The following is a 15,243-nucleotide window of genomic DNA, read 5'->3' as shown; positions in this document are numbered from 1 at the left end:
TATTTCAGAATTAACCACTTAGGAGTATCGGGATATCACGCTTGGAAGATGGGGATGCTGTTCTGAACTCTGTGGCTTGGAATGAATCAGCTTACACTGTGGAAAAGGATACAACTTGTAGGGTGCAAAGGAGATATATTCTGTATATTTTTTAACTATTAAATTAATACTGTTCATTTATGTGTTATTTTCAGTCAGAGAATAAAGCCCACATAAAATAGCTTCATTTGATGTCTATTTTATCCTTCATTTCTTGTAACTTTCCTGTTTTAAATTTGACCCAGAAAAATGTATAAACGAAATACAAATAATGTATCTTATATTTCACTTTATTTTTGTTTGCCATATTTTTATTCAACATTGAAATCTTCCATATTTCATGATGTACAGCTTTGTAAAAATATAAATGACAATGCTTCATTTTTCCTCATGCTAGTGTCAGGCCGGGGAAGTCAAATTCCTTGCTGAGGAGATGTTATTTGGGTGCTGCTTTCTCTGCTGTGAAATTCATGAATAGCTCATTTTTGTCTTGAAAGACAAAGGCAGGGTTGGCCACACTGCAGCTGTCAAGTTTGTACACTGTAGGAATAAATAATTTTTCAAAAAGTAAGTAATAAACATTCAGAAATTTTGTTAAAAAGTTCTTCAGTCTCCCATCCCTGACATTCTGTATGGCAGCAGTTCACTTTCAGTTTGGCTTTCCCTTTATTTGTGACTTCACATTCAAGTATCTACACAACATATCCATCAAGATTTAAGACCACGCTTTTCTGTTTTTCAGATCGAGCAGGAGATGGTTTCTGTCTGCTTTTACTTTGTCACACTCTTCTTGAGCTGGACTTAAAAGCTAGCATTTGAGCACTGATCCACCATCTGTACCCACTCAACACTTTTGAAATATCTTGTGTCTCCTGACTTTTTCAAGTACTGGTGTTATGTACATCTGGGGAAAAAACAAAGTAATCCCCAGTGATCCCAGGATGGAGGTGTCATCCTGGGTGTTTGGCCATTATCCACTGAGCTGCCCACGTAGCTCCCTCTGTGCTGAAGTCGGGAGAGGACACGATAACTCCAGGTCCTGAAAAGGAGACCTCAGGCAGCCCAGCACCACCCCAAGTGAGAGCAGCTTTCTGGTCCCAGTCGCCACAGGCTTCCTGGACCTCCAGGACTGGCCCTCACCACCATAACCAAGTCAGCTGTCCTGGGGGGAGGAGGAGGAGAAACATTTACTCATTTGGATCTGTAATTCTGACAACATTATTGTTATTCATAAAAAAAAAACATTGTAAATTACAAAACAGGTCAGGAGGAAATCAGACTTGGCTGTGGTCAGTGAAACTGAGCATGTTTCCAAAAAATGACATTGGCCAGAGTTAATTCATGATTTAACAAGAGGGGCAATTCCTTTTTTCACACAGGGTCAGGCAGGTTTGGATAGCTTTTTCCCCGTAAAATGTTAAATCATCATTTTAAAATTGCATTTTGTGTTTACTTTGGTTTATCTTTGTCTAATATTTATTTTTTTTCATGGTCTTAAACATTTAAGTGGGGGGGGATATTAAAACAAATAAGAATTTTAGAAGGGGGCAAATACTTTTTCATGACACTGTACATCCATGTGTTACCTTTCCTCTGCGTGTGACTCCGTTCTGTACGTGCTCTCCTGAGATATCTGGCTTCTCCTGGGCGTCCGCATTGCACAAGGAGGAAACAGCCTGATGCTGCCCATCATTCTGGTTCTCCCAGCGGGCAAAACCTTTATTTTTAGACATCTTCCTGTGAGTCCTGTATTTCATTTTGGGGAAGGTGTGGGAGCCACTGTCTGTGACCCCCCAGCTATGTTCGGGCCACAGAGGCTCGGTCTGAGTGGCCTGGCTGGTGGTGGCTCTCTGCAGACGAACAGAGATTCTCTGGGCTGAGCCGGTCATCAGGGTGATGGACTGAGAGTCCAGAGGTTGACCTGCTGATGTGACTGTTGGGAACTCAAACACCTCGTCCTCATCTGAAGGAGGGAACACAGGAGATGTTTGATTATACACCGGTGTAATTAAAGGTCTGGTGTGTAAAGTGTAGAAGGATGTACTAACAGAAGTTGAATTTAAATATAAAAAACAAACATTGGTTCTACTGAGGGCCTTTTTTCACACTTTTAGGAGACAGTGTAGGTTCTCCTGTATGTGTGGAGGGACAGGGTGACCTGAGTATTCAGTTAGCTGCTATCTCCAATCTCACCACTAGATGCCACTAAATCTTACACCCTGCACCTGTGAGTGAGTGATGTCAGAAATGTACACTGAATGCACTAAATACTGTAATTTAAGCATCATAAAAAGAAACAAGGTGAAACATGCTGTTAAAGAGGCTGTTACAAATATTCTGTAAGTTTAGTGAAAAATATTAAGGAGCAGAGACACCGTTTCTGTTTGAGCTCAGCATAGTGTAACTGAAGAAAACACTGATGATCAAACAGCCATCGAGGCTACTTTTCCTCTTACTGGGAAAGTGTAAACTGATTATGGTCGACTATTATTTTTACCATTTTGACTCCTGCATCCTCTCCTAACCCGTCAACCAACCAAGTGTCCTCAGATTGTCCTCTGGGTTCCCACACCCACCTCACCTGTTTCATATTTCTCTATCAACCTCAGTGTGTTCATACCTTTGCCATTTTAACTTTTTTCTTTTTAACTTTTCAAACTTGTAGCCTTTAGACTCTTCATTTGTGGCTCCGGATTCAACTTTGCGATCTTGACTTTGTTTGATGTTCCAGCATTTATAACATTAGACAACATATTCTCGTTCTTCTGTCAACCACACAAGAATGTGATTCTGTGACTGCACAACATGATGCATCTTTTTCGACTATAATGAACGCCTGGTGTTAAAAACCAACATGTAATTTGGTTTGCTTTAGTAGAGAAGCTTACCATTCCAAAATTTATGGCATTTAATCACTGATTTGATTTGTTCACTGGGTGAAAATTACCTTTGCATGTAGGCAATGCAGGGCTGCTGGGCAGTGAGCTGTGGGTCAGTCTGGCTGGAGAAACGCTGCCCAGAGAGCCAGAGCGAATCAGCTTCCTACAGGCCAGAACCAGCAGCTCCCGGCATTGTTTATGACAGTTAACACCGCAGTCTGCAAAATAAATAGACACATTGCAGAATACTCAAAGTAGTAGTGTTTCAGCAGGATGATAGGCTGCTAACATTGGTCTTGATGGGGAAGCATCATAGCGCAGTGCAGCTGAACGATGTCTTCACATTTAACATTTTTTGAAATGGCCGGTTCACCTAAACTCTGGTGAAGCCTGTTCAGAGAAAATGATCTATTACCTGGTTTACAGGCCAAATATGACCATATGTATGTGTTTATTCAATGTTTATGGTATGTTTATGTCAATATGTATCAAATATTGCAGATGTGCTCAGAATCAAGATACAAACATCAATGATACCATGACAGATGAGCAAACTATCTGTGTTAAACCACTAAAATCACTCTGTAGGTCATTTGCACAGCAACTTAATATGACACAGAGTTGTGTTTTATTGTTTTGTGTCTCATTAGTTTTTGTAATAATTCTGAATTAAGAGTAAAGCTAATGTCACAAAATTAGGACAATGAGGAGGTTGGAGTGGATGAACAAAACACTGCACCTTCTCTGGCCCCTGAGTTAACCCCTAGAAACTCATTACTGTCTATTAAAGTTATGACTAAGCCAGTTACTAAAACTGTGCTCACACTGAATTGAGAATTTTGCGGTGAGGATGAAGGAATAGATGTGATTTTAATAATTAATTAATGAAGTTCTAAAAGTATTGACATGAGAATGTAATATTACATTTTATATTATGAGTTTCATTGTTAATTATGGAGAAGCCTTTGGAGAAGAATCCAGTGAAAATGTACCTTTGCACTTGTAGCCTTGCTTGATGATTCCCCAGAGCTGCAGTGCCGGAAATGTGAGGAAAGGGAAGATACAAGCAATAACATCAGGTAAGGAGGACGGGCTACATAATTTAAAAAGACACATGATTGGGTCCTAAACAGGACACAATCACAACAGTTCACTACATTGTCTACAACCCTGTATGTGGACCTGATCACTGACTATAACAGAAATAACAAGGTCTTTGCGTTCAGGTTAGGAGAACTACTCTACAAAACAAACACAAATACAGAGCATGGGGCTACCAAGTAGACTAGTCTGTTTGATTGTGTAACAATGTGCAATTTCAAAGCTTAAAATACGAAAAGGAGGTACAAAACATGTTGTGACAGAATGTTAGAGATACACACAAATCCAGCACAATGTTCGCAGAAGGTGGGCTTCAGGTACGTCATCTCCTGGAAGTTATGGATGAATCCTGGTCCCATCTTACACTGGAGCAGAGGGTTCGCCCGAAGGAAATACGCAATCATCTCATCCTTACTGATCAATCCATCTCTGAGAGAGAGAGAAAGGAAGAGAAAGGGAAAGGAAAGAAGATGAGCAGACAGAGAGACATAATGATTTAGAGGCACTCTGTTGCTGTCAGATATAATGTATCTAAAAACTATATGTCTTATAATCTGAAAATAATAAAAGTTTCCCTCTAAGTGCGTCTTTTGCACGATGGTTCTTAACCCGTGAACAAACATCAGCAAAGGTTCAACCTGCATCTTAAATGATGCCAAAAAACCCCTACAATGTCAATGTTCATGACCAGTGTTGAAGAAGGCAGAGTGGTTTTTGGAAGTTTCAACTGGTAGCTGCAAGCTAATGTCATTTGTCAGCATTCACTGATAATTCAAATTTATTTTAACTTGGGGTCATGCTAACTTTGGACCCTCCATCTCCATCTGGTTTGCCAGATCTTCCGTTTTTTGATTGAATTGGACTAGTTTTGAAGTGTTGAAGCGTTAAAAGCATTTATTCTGAAATCCTACCAAACTAACACGCACACATGCCACCCACATACACAGACAGCGTGTTGTAATGCCCAGTGCCTGTCTCTTGATCCCAATTCTGAGTATCAGAATCTTGGGGTTTATTTTAATTGGCCATTGTTCTCAGACTGTCATTCAGACCTAGCAACCTTTGCCATTGGACTGGGTCAGCCCCATATACAGAGGGTTACAGTGGTCTACCGTGGCCCTGTTTGGTACCAACAAACGCTCTCTGTCACAACACAGCTGACTTGTTCATTCAATTTCAAAGAGGAGTCCAAGAAGACATCAAGATGTATAACTACATTTTCATAGTCTGAAAGTGTGCACAGTTGAAAGAATTTTCAAGTCAGGATTTAAATGTTCAAGACAGCCAGAAAGGATCATCAGTAAACATCAGTGTAACTCAAAGGTAAAACTGTTTGAAGGTGAAGGTAAACACTCATTTTAGCAGACAACTATTGGGGGCAGAAGGCCAGGGTCATACAAGAGACCTCATCAGTGTGCTGGGAGTCTGACACTGGTTGAAACATCTGGAAGCAGCTGACTGGATGTTATACTGTATCTCTGATGGATTGTGGTCTGGTGGTGAGATGTGAGATGTAACAATGTCCGTTTTGTTCATAAAGAGTTTCTGAAACCTCTCATGAGTTTCAGGATTTGAGCCTTATAGCACTGGAGGTGCACATACTACAGACAGAGAACCAGTGGTGTAGCAGTCCACGTCCTTATGCTGTGACTGCAGCCAGTTGGGCTCAGTAAAAAATGACAGCTTAAACATGCAGTTACTTTCAGTTTTCCACACTCACTGATCTTTGTCCAAAACGCAGAAGGAGTCCAGTAAGGGGAAGTTGGCAGCAATGCTCTCAAAGTCCTCTTGAGAAATGTAGCCATCATGGTCATGGTCGTAATTCCTAAACACAGACTGCCCACAGGAGGACAAGAAACTGATTCTCTGGTATGTCACAATTTTGAAGGCATAATCAGAAAAGAGATATTGTCTACTCACATCCACCACCTTCCTGATGTGTTTATTGACCACAGAGGGGTCTGGTTTAGTGGTGACACCAGAGGCCCAGTCCAGCGGTGCCAGAGGCTTGTTTGGAGTCGTTGGAGATGTAGGCTGTGAAGGACATGCATAAACAAGCCTGAGATCGGCAAAGGGCCTGTTACATCATGAAAACATAGTTTCATTTGGTTAAAAATAAAAGATAAAATAAATAGTAACAATTTTAACTCTCTGTTAAAAGCCTTTCATAGATATCAAGTTATTTTTTACAAATGGCCATCACGTCAACTAAAACTTACCATAGATTTGTGGTTACGTGGTTCTCTTAGCAATGACAGCTCGTAGATCTCATCCTCTGTGTAATAAAGGTCTAAAGAAAGCTGAAAAATACAAAGATTTGGGTATAATGACTTTTAAAATTCCTGCAGTGAAACAGCTTTAAAGGTCACAAAATAGATTGGGGCCTATTATGAGGGATTTCATGAGCTCTTCACATTGTGTGAAAGTATCAGTTACCATATGTCTCAGGACATCTGCATGTGAAAGGAGTTTGGTTTTTAAACGCAAATCTTATTTGTTGATTTGTAGAGTCTAGATGAGCCAAAAACCTGGACTTTGATGAGTTTGTGAAGTGGTTTGCCCCAAACCATAACTGACTTAGTTTTTCATTATTCTCAGTCAGCTTCTTAAGGCCAATTCATGCTTGCAGGCAGTGCAACCAACTCCATAGCTGATTGATATCTATTAGTAGCATGAAAAGATCCACGTGCATTTCTGCTGTCTGTTTTCAATCATATGGAAACCATGCATTGTAGGACATCGAGGTCCTACATCAAGTTTTCTGATTTTATTAACAAATTCAAAAAGAACCACAAAAAGCAGAAACAAAGGGCAGAAAAGAAGGAGGTTGTGTGGAAAATAATCTATTGGCTGCTCTGTAAACCTTGAGGGAAATTGCTTTTTCATGCAAACATAGCTGGGCAGTAAGAAGTATTCATGTTACACCTGCTTACGGCTCACAGGTTCTACTTGTGGTCTTCTCTCACCGTGAGCAGGTAGATGAGGTCCATGTTGGGCTCCACTTGGGCCACTGCACTCTGCAACGACACCAGCTCATTGAAGGTCATGTAAAGCTGATGCATCTTCACAAGGTTCACCTTATTACTGTCTCCAACAAAGTCAGGAAACACCACATGCACTGCGATCAGGTCCTTTAGGTGCACGCCTAGTATTGGAATTTTAAAACCATGGCACTCATTGAAGGCTTTTCGGTAGCAGGAGTAGTTGTTGTTGGAAGAAACCAGCTCTGTCATCTCGTTCCAGATCTGGGGCAGGAAGTGGAGAATGTTTGGATTAGTATAAATGGTTAAATCACAAAGTAAGCGTTCTGCAGCTTATATGACGTTGGCGGTTTTACGATGAGTAATGGGGTGCAGTGGTTTCCCCTATAGCAGTAGTATTTAAGCCAGGGGTCACAGGGAGGCTCTAAGGAAGAATGCTCAAACCAGTTAATATCATGTTTTAAAAATTGATAGTACAGATTACAGTACTTCATTGGTATGGATGCACAACAAAGACATGGAGCCATTTCTGTTCAGTGGAAGCCATATTTTTTTTTAAAACAGTCAGCATAGAAAGAATCCAACATAAAAAAAACCCCCACAAAATATAAGGGAAAAGTAAGTGGAGTTTTGCCTCATTCATCCTCAGCTGCCCAAGTTCAGTGGCGGGAAAGTTCTCAGCTGGCTTTTTATCATTTGGACGATTTTCCAATGAACAATGGTTCACCCTCCTAGCCAACCTGACCAACATTTTTAGCTGATTAAAGGATGTGAGTGCAATCCTTCTGTGTCCAAATGCTGCACTCTTCACTCTATCTGGCAAAGCTAAAGCACAGAGCAGAAAACTAACTGTTGTGGTTTACTCACAACGATGCTTTTGATGAATGAGTGAAAAGATGACTTGTTTTCAGGAATTGTCTCAGTGGAATGTGCCTGCAGTTTTGGGAGTATTATTTTGATAGTCAAGCTTTGTCTGATTTTTTAATAGAGTGAAGGGAAATTACTTTTACGTCCACGTAAAGACATAGATTAGCAAAAGTGTCTGTACTAGTGGAATCCTTTTAAGTGACTTATGTGTAGATATTTAATAGATTTGTATTTTCAGAAAAGTTAGAGGTTGCCACTGATGTCATTATAGTAAAAGTGTTTGGAGTCACCATCCACGGAAGAACTATAATTCAATGTATTTTGACTTGTTCTGTTCAGTCCGGTCCATCTTGACATTTCAGCCGTGGAGGCTGTTGTTTCATTGACAGATGTGCCTTCACAGCCTTTTGTCCCAAAACACATTACCACTGGATCTCATAGAACCATGTAGAACTGAGTCAGTGGATATATATTACTTACCTTCACAACTTCAGGAGCCAGATATGAGTGAGTCTCCTTTAGTCGAGAGATGGAGCTGTGACTCAGACCCCCCACCACCGCCATCAAAGTGTTGAAGTTCTGCAGGTGCAGGAGTTTCTGATGACAAAGTGATAAAATGTGGTAAAAAAAAAATGAAATGAAATGCTCACTTTTCTTTCTTTACCTGGGAGCTAATCAAACGTTTTCTTTGTCTTGTCCTATTCTGTTCTTTTGCAAAAGGGTTTCAAGTTAAAAGACGGTTCCAGTGGGTAAAAGCATTTATTCATTTACTCACTGGTCTAAAAGTAAACAACAAAAAACACCACAAGGTCAGAATTGACCGTTTCAGATATTTTGATATTTGAAATACAGTTTGCTAATAACATTTGTACTTTTAAAACTTGTAGAGTTTTACTTGTAATGGAGTATTTTAAAAGCATGGTGTTACAACTTCAGTAAAGCAGTACGATTAATCGACAAAATTATAGGCTATTTATTTATCATTACTCTACATACAACATTATTTTGAATTAAAAACATTAATCTCTAATTTAGCCTATTTCAGTATTTTCTAATAGCCAGTTTGCAGCAGTTACAGATTCCAGAGACTTGGAAGTCTCTAGAGACTTTGCACACCCGGATATTTTTTTTATCCCATTCTTACACCTCATCATGTGTTTCAAGATCAGAAGAGTTTTCAATGCATTATGTTTTTCCTTGCTTTTTTTTTTTTTTTTTACTGAAACAAGGTAGTATTTGTGTAAGACTGAACTAATGTGATTCCCTACAAGCTCTCAAATTAGTTTGCCACAGGTTTACGATCAAGTTCTAGACACATTTCAAAGATCATGAAAGCAAACCGAGTGTATCTGACCACAAAGCAAAGGGCCAGAAGACTTTAGTAAATGAGAGATTTCAGTTCTTGAATATAAGTTGAGGAGCATAGATTTTTAGGGAAGCAATCCTAATACTTACGGAATCCACTGAGCTTGGCAAGACAACAATACTAATCCTTCAGTCCCAAAAGGAGGAGGTAGAGTGGAAGAAAGAGTCACAGAAGCTAACAGTGTCGGTATTAAAATCAGCAGTTAGACCTAAGAAGTGAACAGCCTCCAAATACAAGTATGAATGTTACCAGCCAGTTACTCATTAAGACAGATTCGTGAACCAAAGATACCAAGCATGAATGCTGACGCCAAGCTGCTGACACGATGCTCTGCCTGAATGAATGCAAAGCTTAATTTATTTGACAGCAGTAGCTAAGTAGTTTAACCTCTTTGATAAGTGGTTAACTGTTATAAGAAGCCCATTCAGTTTGAATTTTTCACTATTTTCCTAGTATGCGTTTGTGATGGGATCATTTCCAACTTTAGTTAATTAAACTGTCCTAAAAGCTGATCTGTAAAATTTTGTGCATGTTACTTCAGCTGATGTCAGTGTGTTAAATGCATCCATCTTTTCAAACAGCCTCTACTAAGACAGGAAACATTACACATTAGGACCCAGATCGATTCTTTCAATGCAAATGGACACCAAGCTCTTGCAAGATGAAGATGGCCAACACAATAGCCAATAATGTATAAAACCATAAATATTGATGAGGCAGCTTTTCCGATGGATCCATAGCTGAAGTGCACCTGTTTATGAACGTACATGACATTAGCAACGCTGAAAGAAATATTCAGAAGCAAAAATGGCTGTTCATGATTTGAGAAACTATTGTGAGCATGACATCTAGGATTTCAGACATCAGTCTGACCACATAATTACCTCAATAAATATTATAATGTATATTATCAAAAACATGTAAGATGACGGGTTGTATGTCCTCAGTGGGACATCATCAGGTCATTAAATGTCATGTTGCCAGTACACATCATTCCGATACACACTACCAGTTAAAAGTTTGTTTACACCATAATTCCATATGTACTCTTTTATAGTTTTGATGTCTTCAGTATTAATTTACAATGTATAAAATAATGAATAATGAATGAATGTGTGTCCAAACTTTTGACTTGCAGTGTAAATGGCCCCATAGGGCTTTCCTCTACCGTTTAATTGCATCAGTAGATAGATTATCATCCCCTCTAATCACTGATCAACAGAAAATGGCCCTGATAACATTGGCAGTTTGTTGTGGTTGTGTCACTAAGTTGTGTGATGTTACAAAGCTCTACTTTGTCCAGTAGAGCTGGACAAAGTAGAGCTTTGGTAAAAGTAGCAACAGAATGTTTTTTTAAACCAAAGCCAAGTTTCATAATGAAAATCTGTAGTTCTGGTAGCTAAACTAAACCAAGGACTGAAACTGAATATTAAAATGAGACTTCAGTCAAAACATAAACCTACAAATAAATGATGAAATGGGAATTGAACTCATTGTCCTGGGTGAAGGTCCACTGATTTAGATCTCTTCCATCCCCTCCGACCTCCAAATGTGAATTTGTGTTCGTCTTTAACAGCGCAGCTACAGCATCTTTTTAAAAAAAATGTGACAATAAAGCACCATTAAATGTAATGGCCACAATCTCTACTGAATCTGGTTGAAGGCAGAGGAGGTCCTTACTGGTCCATATGTACGGGAATAATGTACCCTGATAACATCTTTTGAATTGTATGATAATACCCAATCAGGTGGTTTTGTCCAGACTATAAGATTCTTCTATTGCATGTTGAAGTGTAGAAGTTGGTTTCTACAAAACTTAACATATATATTTAAAATGAAATGTGTAAATATTAAATATTGCCTTTTAATACATTTAGTATTTCTATAGATTTTATATTAGAAGTGTTTTGTTTATAGTATTGTAGAGCAAGTTTCTTTAGTGCAAAATCTTTAATGTTAAGTTAAATGTTTTTTACTAACCTGCCTGTTTTGTCTTTCTGTTTTTTGTTGTTGTTGAATTTCCCTTGAGATTAATAAAGTATCTATCTATCTATCTATCTATCTATCTATCTATCTATCTATCTATCTATCTATCTATCTATCTATCTATCTATCTATCTATCTATCTATCTATCTATCTATCTATCTATGCCATGTAATGTCTATGTTGTGTGGACGGTGGAATTCTTTTGCATGGTACTACCTCCTCCCTGCCTTACCTGAGCCACATGGATGTATTTGGTGATGACCTCTGCACGGTTCTGAGGTGTGAGCTTGCTGAGCACCATCAGCTGGACCCACTGAGAGACTCCATTGAACAGAGCGATGGAGCGCTCCAGAGTCGGATTGTCCACAAGGCAGCCGTGGATCACATAGCTCTGGTAATCAGTGAACTGTGGACAAAAAGACTTTAAATCAGACATCTAGCAGTCAATTTTCAACCTAATCTTGCCTTGAGATCCTTGAGTTCAAAGGGTCCATACAGACATACATGACTATTATGCCTTCCAAGTCAAAGACAGAACAAACTGCATTTTTTTCTGGTGGTTTAAAAGTGCCATGTGAGAGTGGAAAAGCCATGATGGTCCCAATTTCAAGGGTTTATCCCTTTTGGAGCATCACTGTGCTCTGTACGTTTCATGGCTCTGTCATTTTCCTGTTTCGTCTTTGAAAAGTTGATATTTTGATCTAACAAAGTGCCTGACAAAATTTCATAAATTTTTTAAAATGGAGATGACCCATACAATGGGAACAATTCGTGTAATGAAAAACCATGACATTTGACATTGAGGAGGCACTGGAGAGGATTCAGAGGCTACACACATCACATGGAGGTGTTGAGAAAGTAAATATATACGTATGTACAAGTATCTGTGTGAAACACTGTTACAAGTAAAAATTGGTTCAAAGGATTATCTATGTACGATTACATGTTAAATGAATAGTCAGTAAAAGGACAAACACTTGAAAATTGGAGATTATCATGGCAGTTTTGATGAGTCTGGAAACAGTTAAGGATACAATAATTCTAAATTTTCTTACCAAATATTCCTGGACTGAACATTGGTTTAGGCCAAGATCCTATACCAGATTTCTCCTTTGACTTTCAGGAAGAGTGAAACAGGAGCGAATCAGCCAAAAAATCCCATAGTCGCAGCCCAGTAATATCAAGCGTGTTTGTTGTTTACAAGTTGAAATCGGAATAGTTACGATTATCACGCTACCAGCTAAAGTAACAGACACTGTTACCAAGCAGCGTTAAAATTTCAAGAAAGCTATTGTTAGCTCAAGACAGCATAACTGAGTTAAAATCTTATCTCCTGTTCTTACTGAAGGACAGACAAATGGTCTGGCCACATCCTCCCAGCCATTTTGTCATCAGTGATGTCATCAAGTACAGCTGAGGCTAAAATAGGTATGCAGGTATCTGATCATAAAATAAGGTGAAAGTAACTGAATAGTCTGAGGATCATCAAAATGATAATAATAATGTACTCAAAACTAATGCCTGTACCATCCATCATGGCACTCCATCCAACAGATAGAGGAGATATTTTAATTATGGAAAACAGGAATTTCACATTTGAGATAGAGAAAAAGTCAACAGGTCAGGGAATCACCAAATTCATCAGTATTCATCCTCTGTTGGCCATGAATATCTGTATTGATTTCCACTAATATCCCCAAATCTCAGAACTGCCAGGGAGAGAGTAAAAATCACTGGACAACGAGACATACCGATATCCTCCGGATGGACTTGAACTCAAGGAAGGTGAGATGCTCAGCCAGCTCCATGGGCTCCAGGTGGTCAAACAACAGGGATGCCTTGCCTTTCTTGGCCTGCTTTTTCCGTTGGGTCAACTTCCGCATCCAGTCATATGACGGACTACAGAGAGAACAATTTAGTTACAATTAGTTAGAATTATGTGAGCATTTTCTACTTCATTTTTAGAGTAATTTTAATAAATAAGTAAATGACTACATCTTTTAAAAATGTATGTTTAATTATGCTGAGGACAAGCAATGTAAAAGTGTCACTTTGGGCTTTGGGCAGTTGTTTTAACAATTTCCTCAGGTTTTACAAACCAGTCAGTCGATTAATACTTTGCAGTGTTTCAAACACTTTACATAATATTTTTTGAAAGCACCATTTTCACTTGTAGTAGAGTATTTTTTGTAAGCTCGTATTGCTACTTAAGTAAAACATCTAAATACTTCATTGAGCACTGTAAAATTGTTTGCATAATTAATAGTTTAGCAAACGACTTGATAATGCCAAACTTGTCAATTGTTTCTCCAGCAGTGTCTGCATGTGTTTCATGTCTTACATGGTGGAGATGTCGATGAGTTTAAAATGCTCCTCACAGCCAAGCTGAGCCGCCACGTCTCTGAACTCTTCTGTTATTCTGATCAGACCCAAGTCCAGGTTGAACTCTGCAGGAAATGTCACTATCCAGTACCTGAATACACACATTAGTATCTTAAATTATGGAGAAAAAAGCTTGACAGGGGAAAGACGTGATTAAAAAACACTTTAAAGTTTACTCCAAGTTGAAACCCTAACCTGCCATTGGTTGATCTTAAAAAACTTATCTCGGTATTACATTTTTAGAAGTTTTTCGATGAAAACAATGTATTCAATTTTTTAAAATGGTTTGGATGTAACCCTACTATGTGTGGTTCTATGCATATGCAAATGAGCCCTGCCTCTCTCCACCCATCCTTCGAATGCTCGCCTGCAGCTCAAGCACATCAGCTCACCAGTGACTGTTCAAACACTGTAAAACTACTCTATGCTACATAGTGGAAAGTTGGATTAAATCTCTCTACACCTTGAGGAATACAACAGCTTGACTGTATTCTCAAACAGCTAGTAATATGTTGCAAAGTTTAAAATAGGATTAAAATTTCTATTTTTGCAACTTTGCAATGAAAAATAGAACATCCTTACGATTTCTCCTCTCATGCTGATAGTCTAACCCTGCAAACTGACAGGATTGGTTCCTTAGGTTTGGTACTTATGACACCCTGGCTGTTTGGATGTTTGTTTTTGAGACTGTCATTGGTATAATGCAGTTTGAAGGTGGACATGCTCAGTCACATTGTTAATTATTTATTTAAGTCATAATGATTCTTCTACCCTCTAAGAAACACCATACAAACATGCAAACAAGGTGGAAGCCACACTAAAATCATAAGGTCAAAATAGACTGCTTTTTTGTGTCTTTGGCTGCAAAAGCTACTATGAAGTGTGTTAGGATGGATAAATGAAGCAGTATGTGTACTGTCTTACCTCATTAAATAGCAAATCTTCAGCCTGGTTCTCTGGCAGTTGTCGCCTTTGCAGTCCCGATATGTGAGGTTAAATTAAGGACTTTTACAAAGATCTCACAAAGTGCTAAACTGTAATGCATATTAAACCAGCTCATTGAGGAAATGAATAATCCCGGATAGTTGGTGAATGTCAGATTAGCAGATACATTCCACCCTCTAACATTGGAAAAGTGTTAATATTACTGTCACTTCAGTACTAATACTTATCACTGTCACAAGGTCAGCTTTCACTAAAAATTACTGCAAAAAGTTAGGTACCACCTAAGGAAACTAGAACTGCAGGGACTACGCATGAGCAACTTTTTCACTGACAGAGACCACAGTAGCTTCCAGTTCTATTTCATATGTGCTCCACTCTCTGACTGGCTTCACTATCAGTTAACCCAACCCTCATCATTCAATCAGGGGGTAACAACCATATATCGCAGTTACTTCTATAAATATTAACTAACACACAGCATCAGTTTAAAACCTGCTGCCTTTAGTTCATATAGGCACAAATGACTTTGAATCATTACAACTCACTTTGAAATTTTCAAGTTATACATCACCATACACTCACATGAAACAATGCATATTCACCATGCAGTGATGACTGCTGAGGCAAAACATAGCCTTAACTGTTGGAGATGAGTTGTGAGTTTCCAGGAGGGTCATTCCGTGTGGTTTCACCAAA

General features: G+C 38.8%; 1 protein-coding gene across 1 annotated transcript in view; it reads right to left on the bottom strand.

Annotated features, from left to right (window-relative positions):
• Positions 1–313: 313 nt before the first annotated feature.
• Positions 314–15,243, bottom strand: part of rasgrp3 (RAS guanyl releasing protein 3 (calcium and DAG-regulated)) — a 44,464-nt gene continuing 29,534 nt past the window's right edge. Inside the window, exons 4-17 of the mRNA XM_022217272.2 lie at positions 14,527–14,589; positions 13,562–13,693; positions 12,972–13,119; positions 11,453–11,626; positions 8,348–8,464; positions 6,986–7,264; positions 6,239–6,319; positions 5,940–6,053; positions 5,740–5,855; positions 4,301–4,448; positions 3,911–3,947; positions 2,987–3,136; positions 1,626–2,002; positions 314–1,201 (exon numbers count right to left, since the gene is read on the bottom strand). Coding sequence (XP_022072964.1) covers positions 1,193–1,201; positions 1,626–2,002; positions 2,987–3,136; positions 3,911–3,947; positions 4,301–4,448; positions 5,740–5,855; positions 5,940–6,053; positions 6,239–6,319; positions 6,986–7,264; positions 8,348–8,464; positions 11,453–11,626; positions 12,972–13,119; positions 13,562–13,693; positions 14,527–14,589 — 1,945 coding nt within the window. The 3' untranslated portion in view covers positions 314–1,192. The remainder of the gene's footprint in view (positions 1,202–1,625; positions 2,003–2,986; positions 3,137–3,910; positions 3,948–4,300; positions 4,449–5,739; positions 5,856–5,939; positions 6,054–6,238; positions 6,320–6,985; positions 7,265–8,347; positions 8,465–11,452; positions 11,627–12,971; positions 13,120–13,561; positions 13,694–14,526; positions 14,590–15,243) is intronic.

The sequence above is a fragment of the Acanthochromis polyacanthus genome, chromosome 15 (assembly GCF_021347895.1).
Source record: "Acanthochromis polyacanthus isolate Apoly-LR-REF ecotype Palm Island chromosome 15, KAUST_Apoly_ChrSc, whole genome shotgun sequence".
NCBI lineage: Eukaryota > Metazoa > Chordata > Actinopteri > Pomacentridae > Acanthochromis > Acanthochromis polyacanthus.
This window is presented reverse-complemented; position numbering and strand designations above follow the sequence as displayed.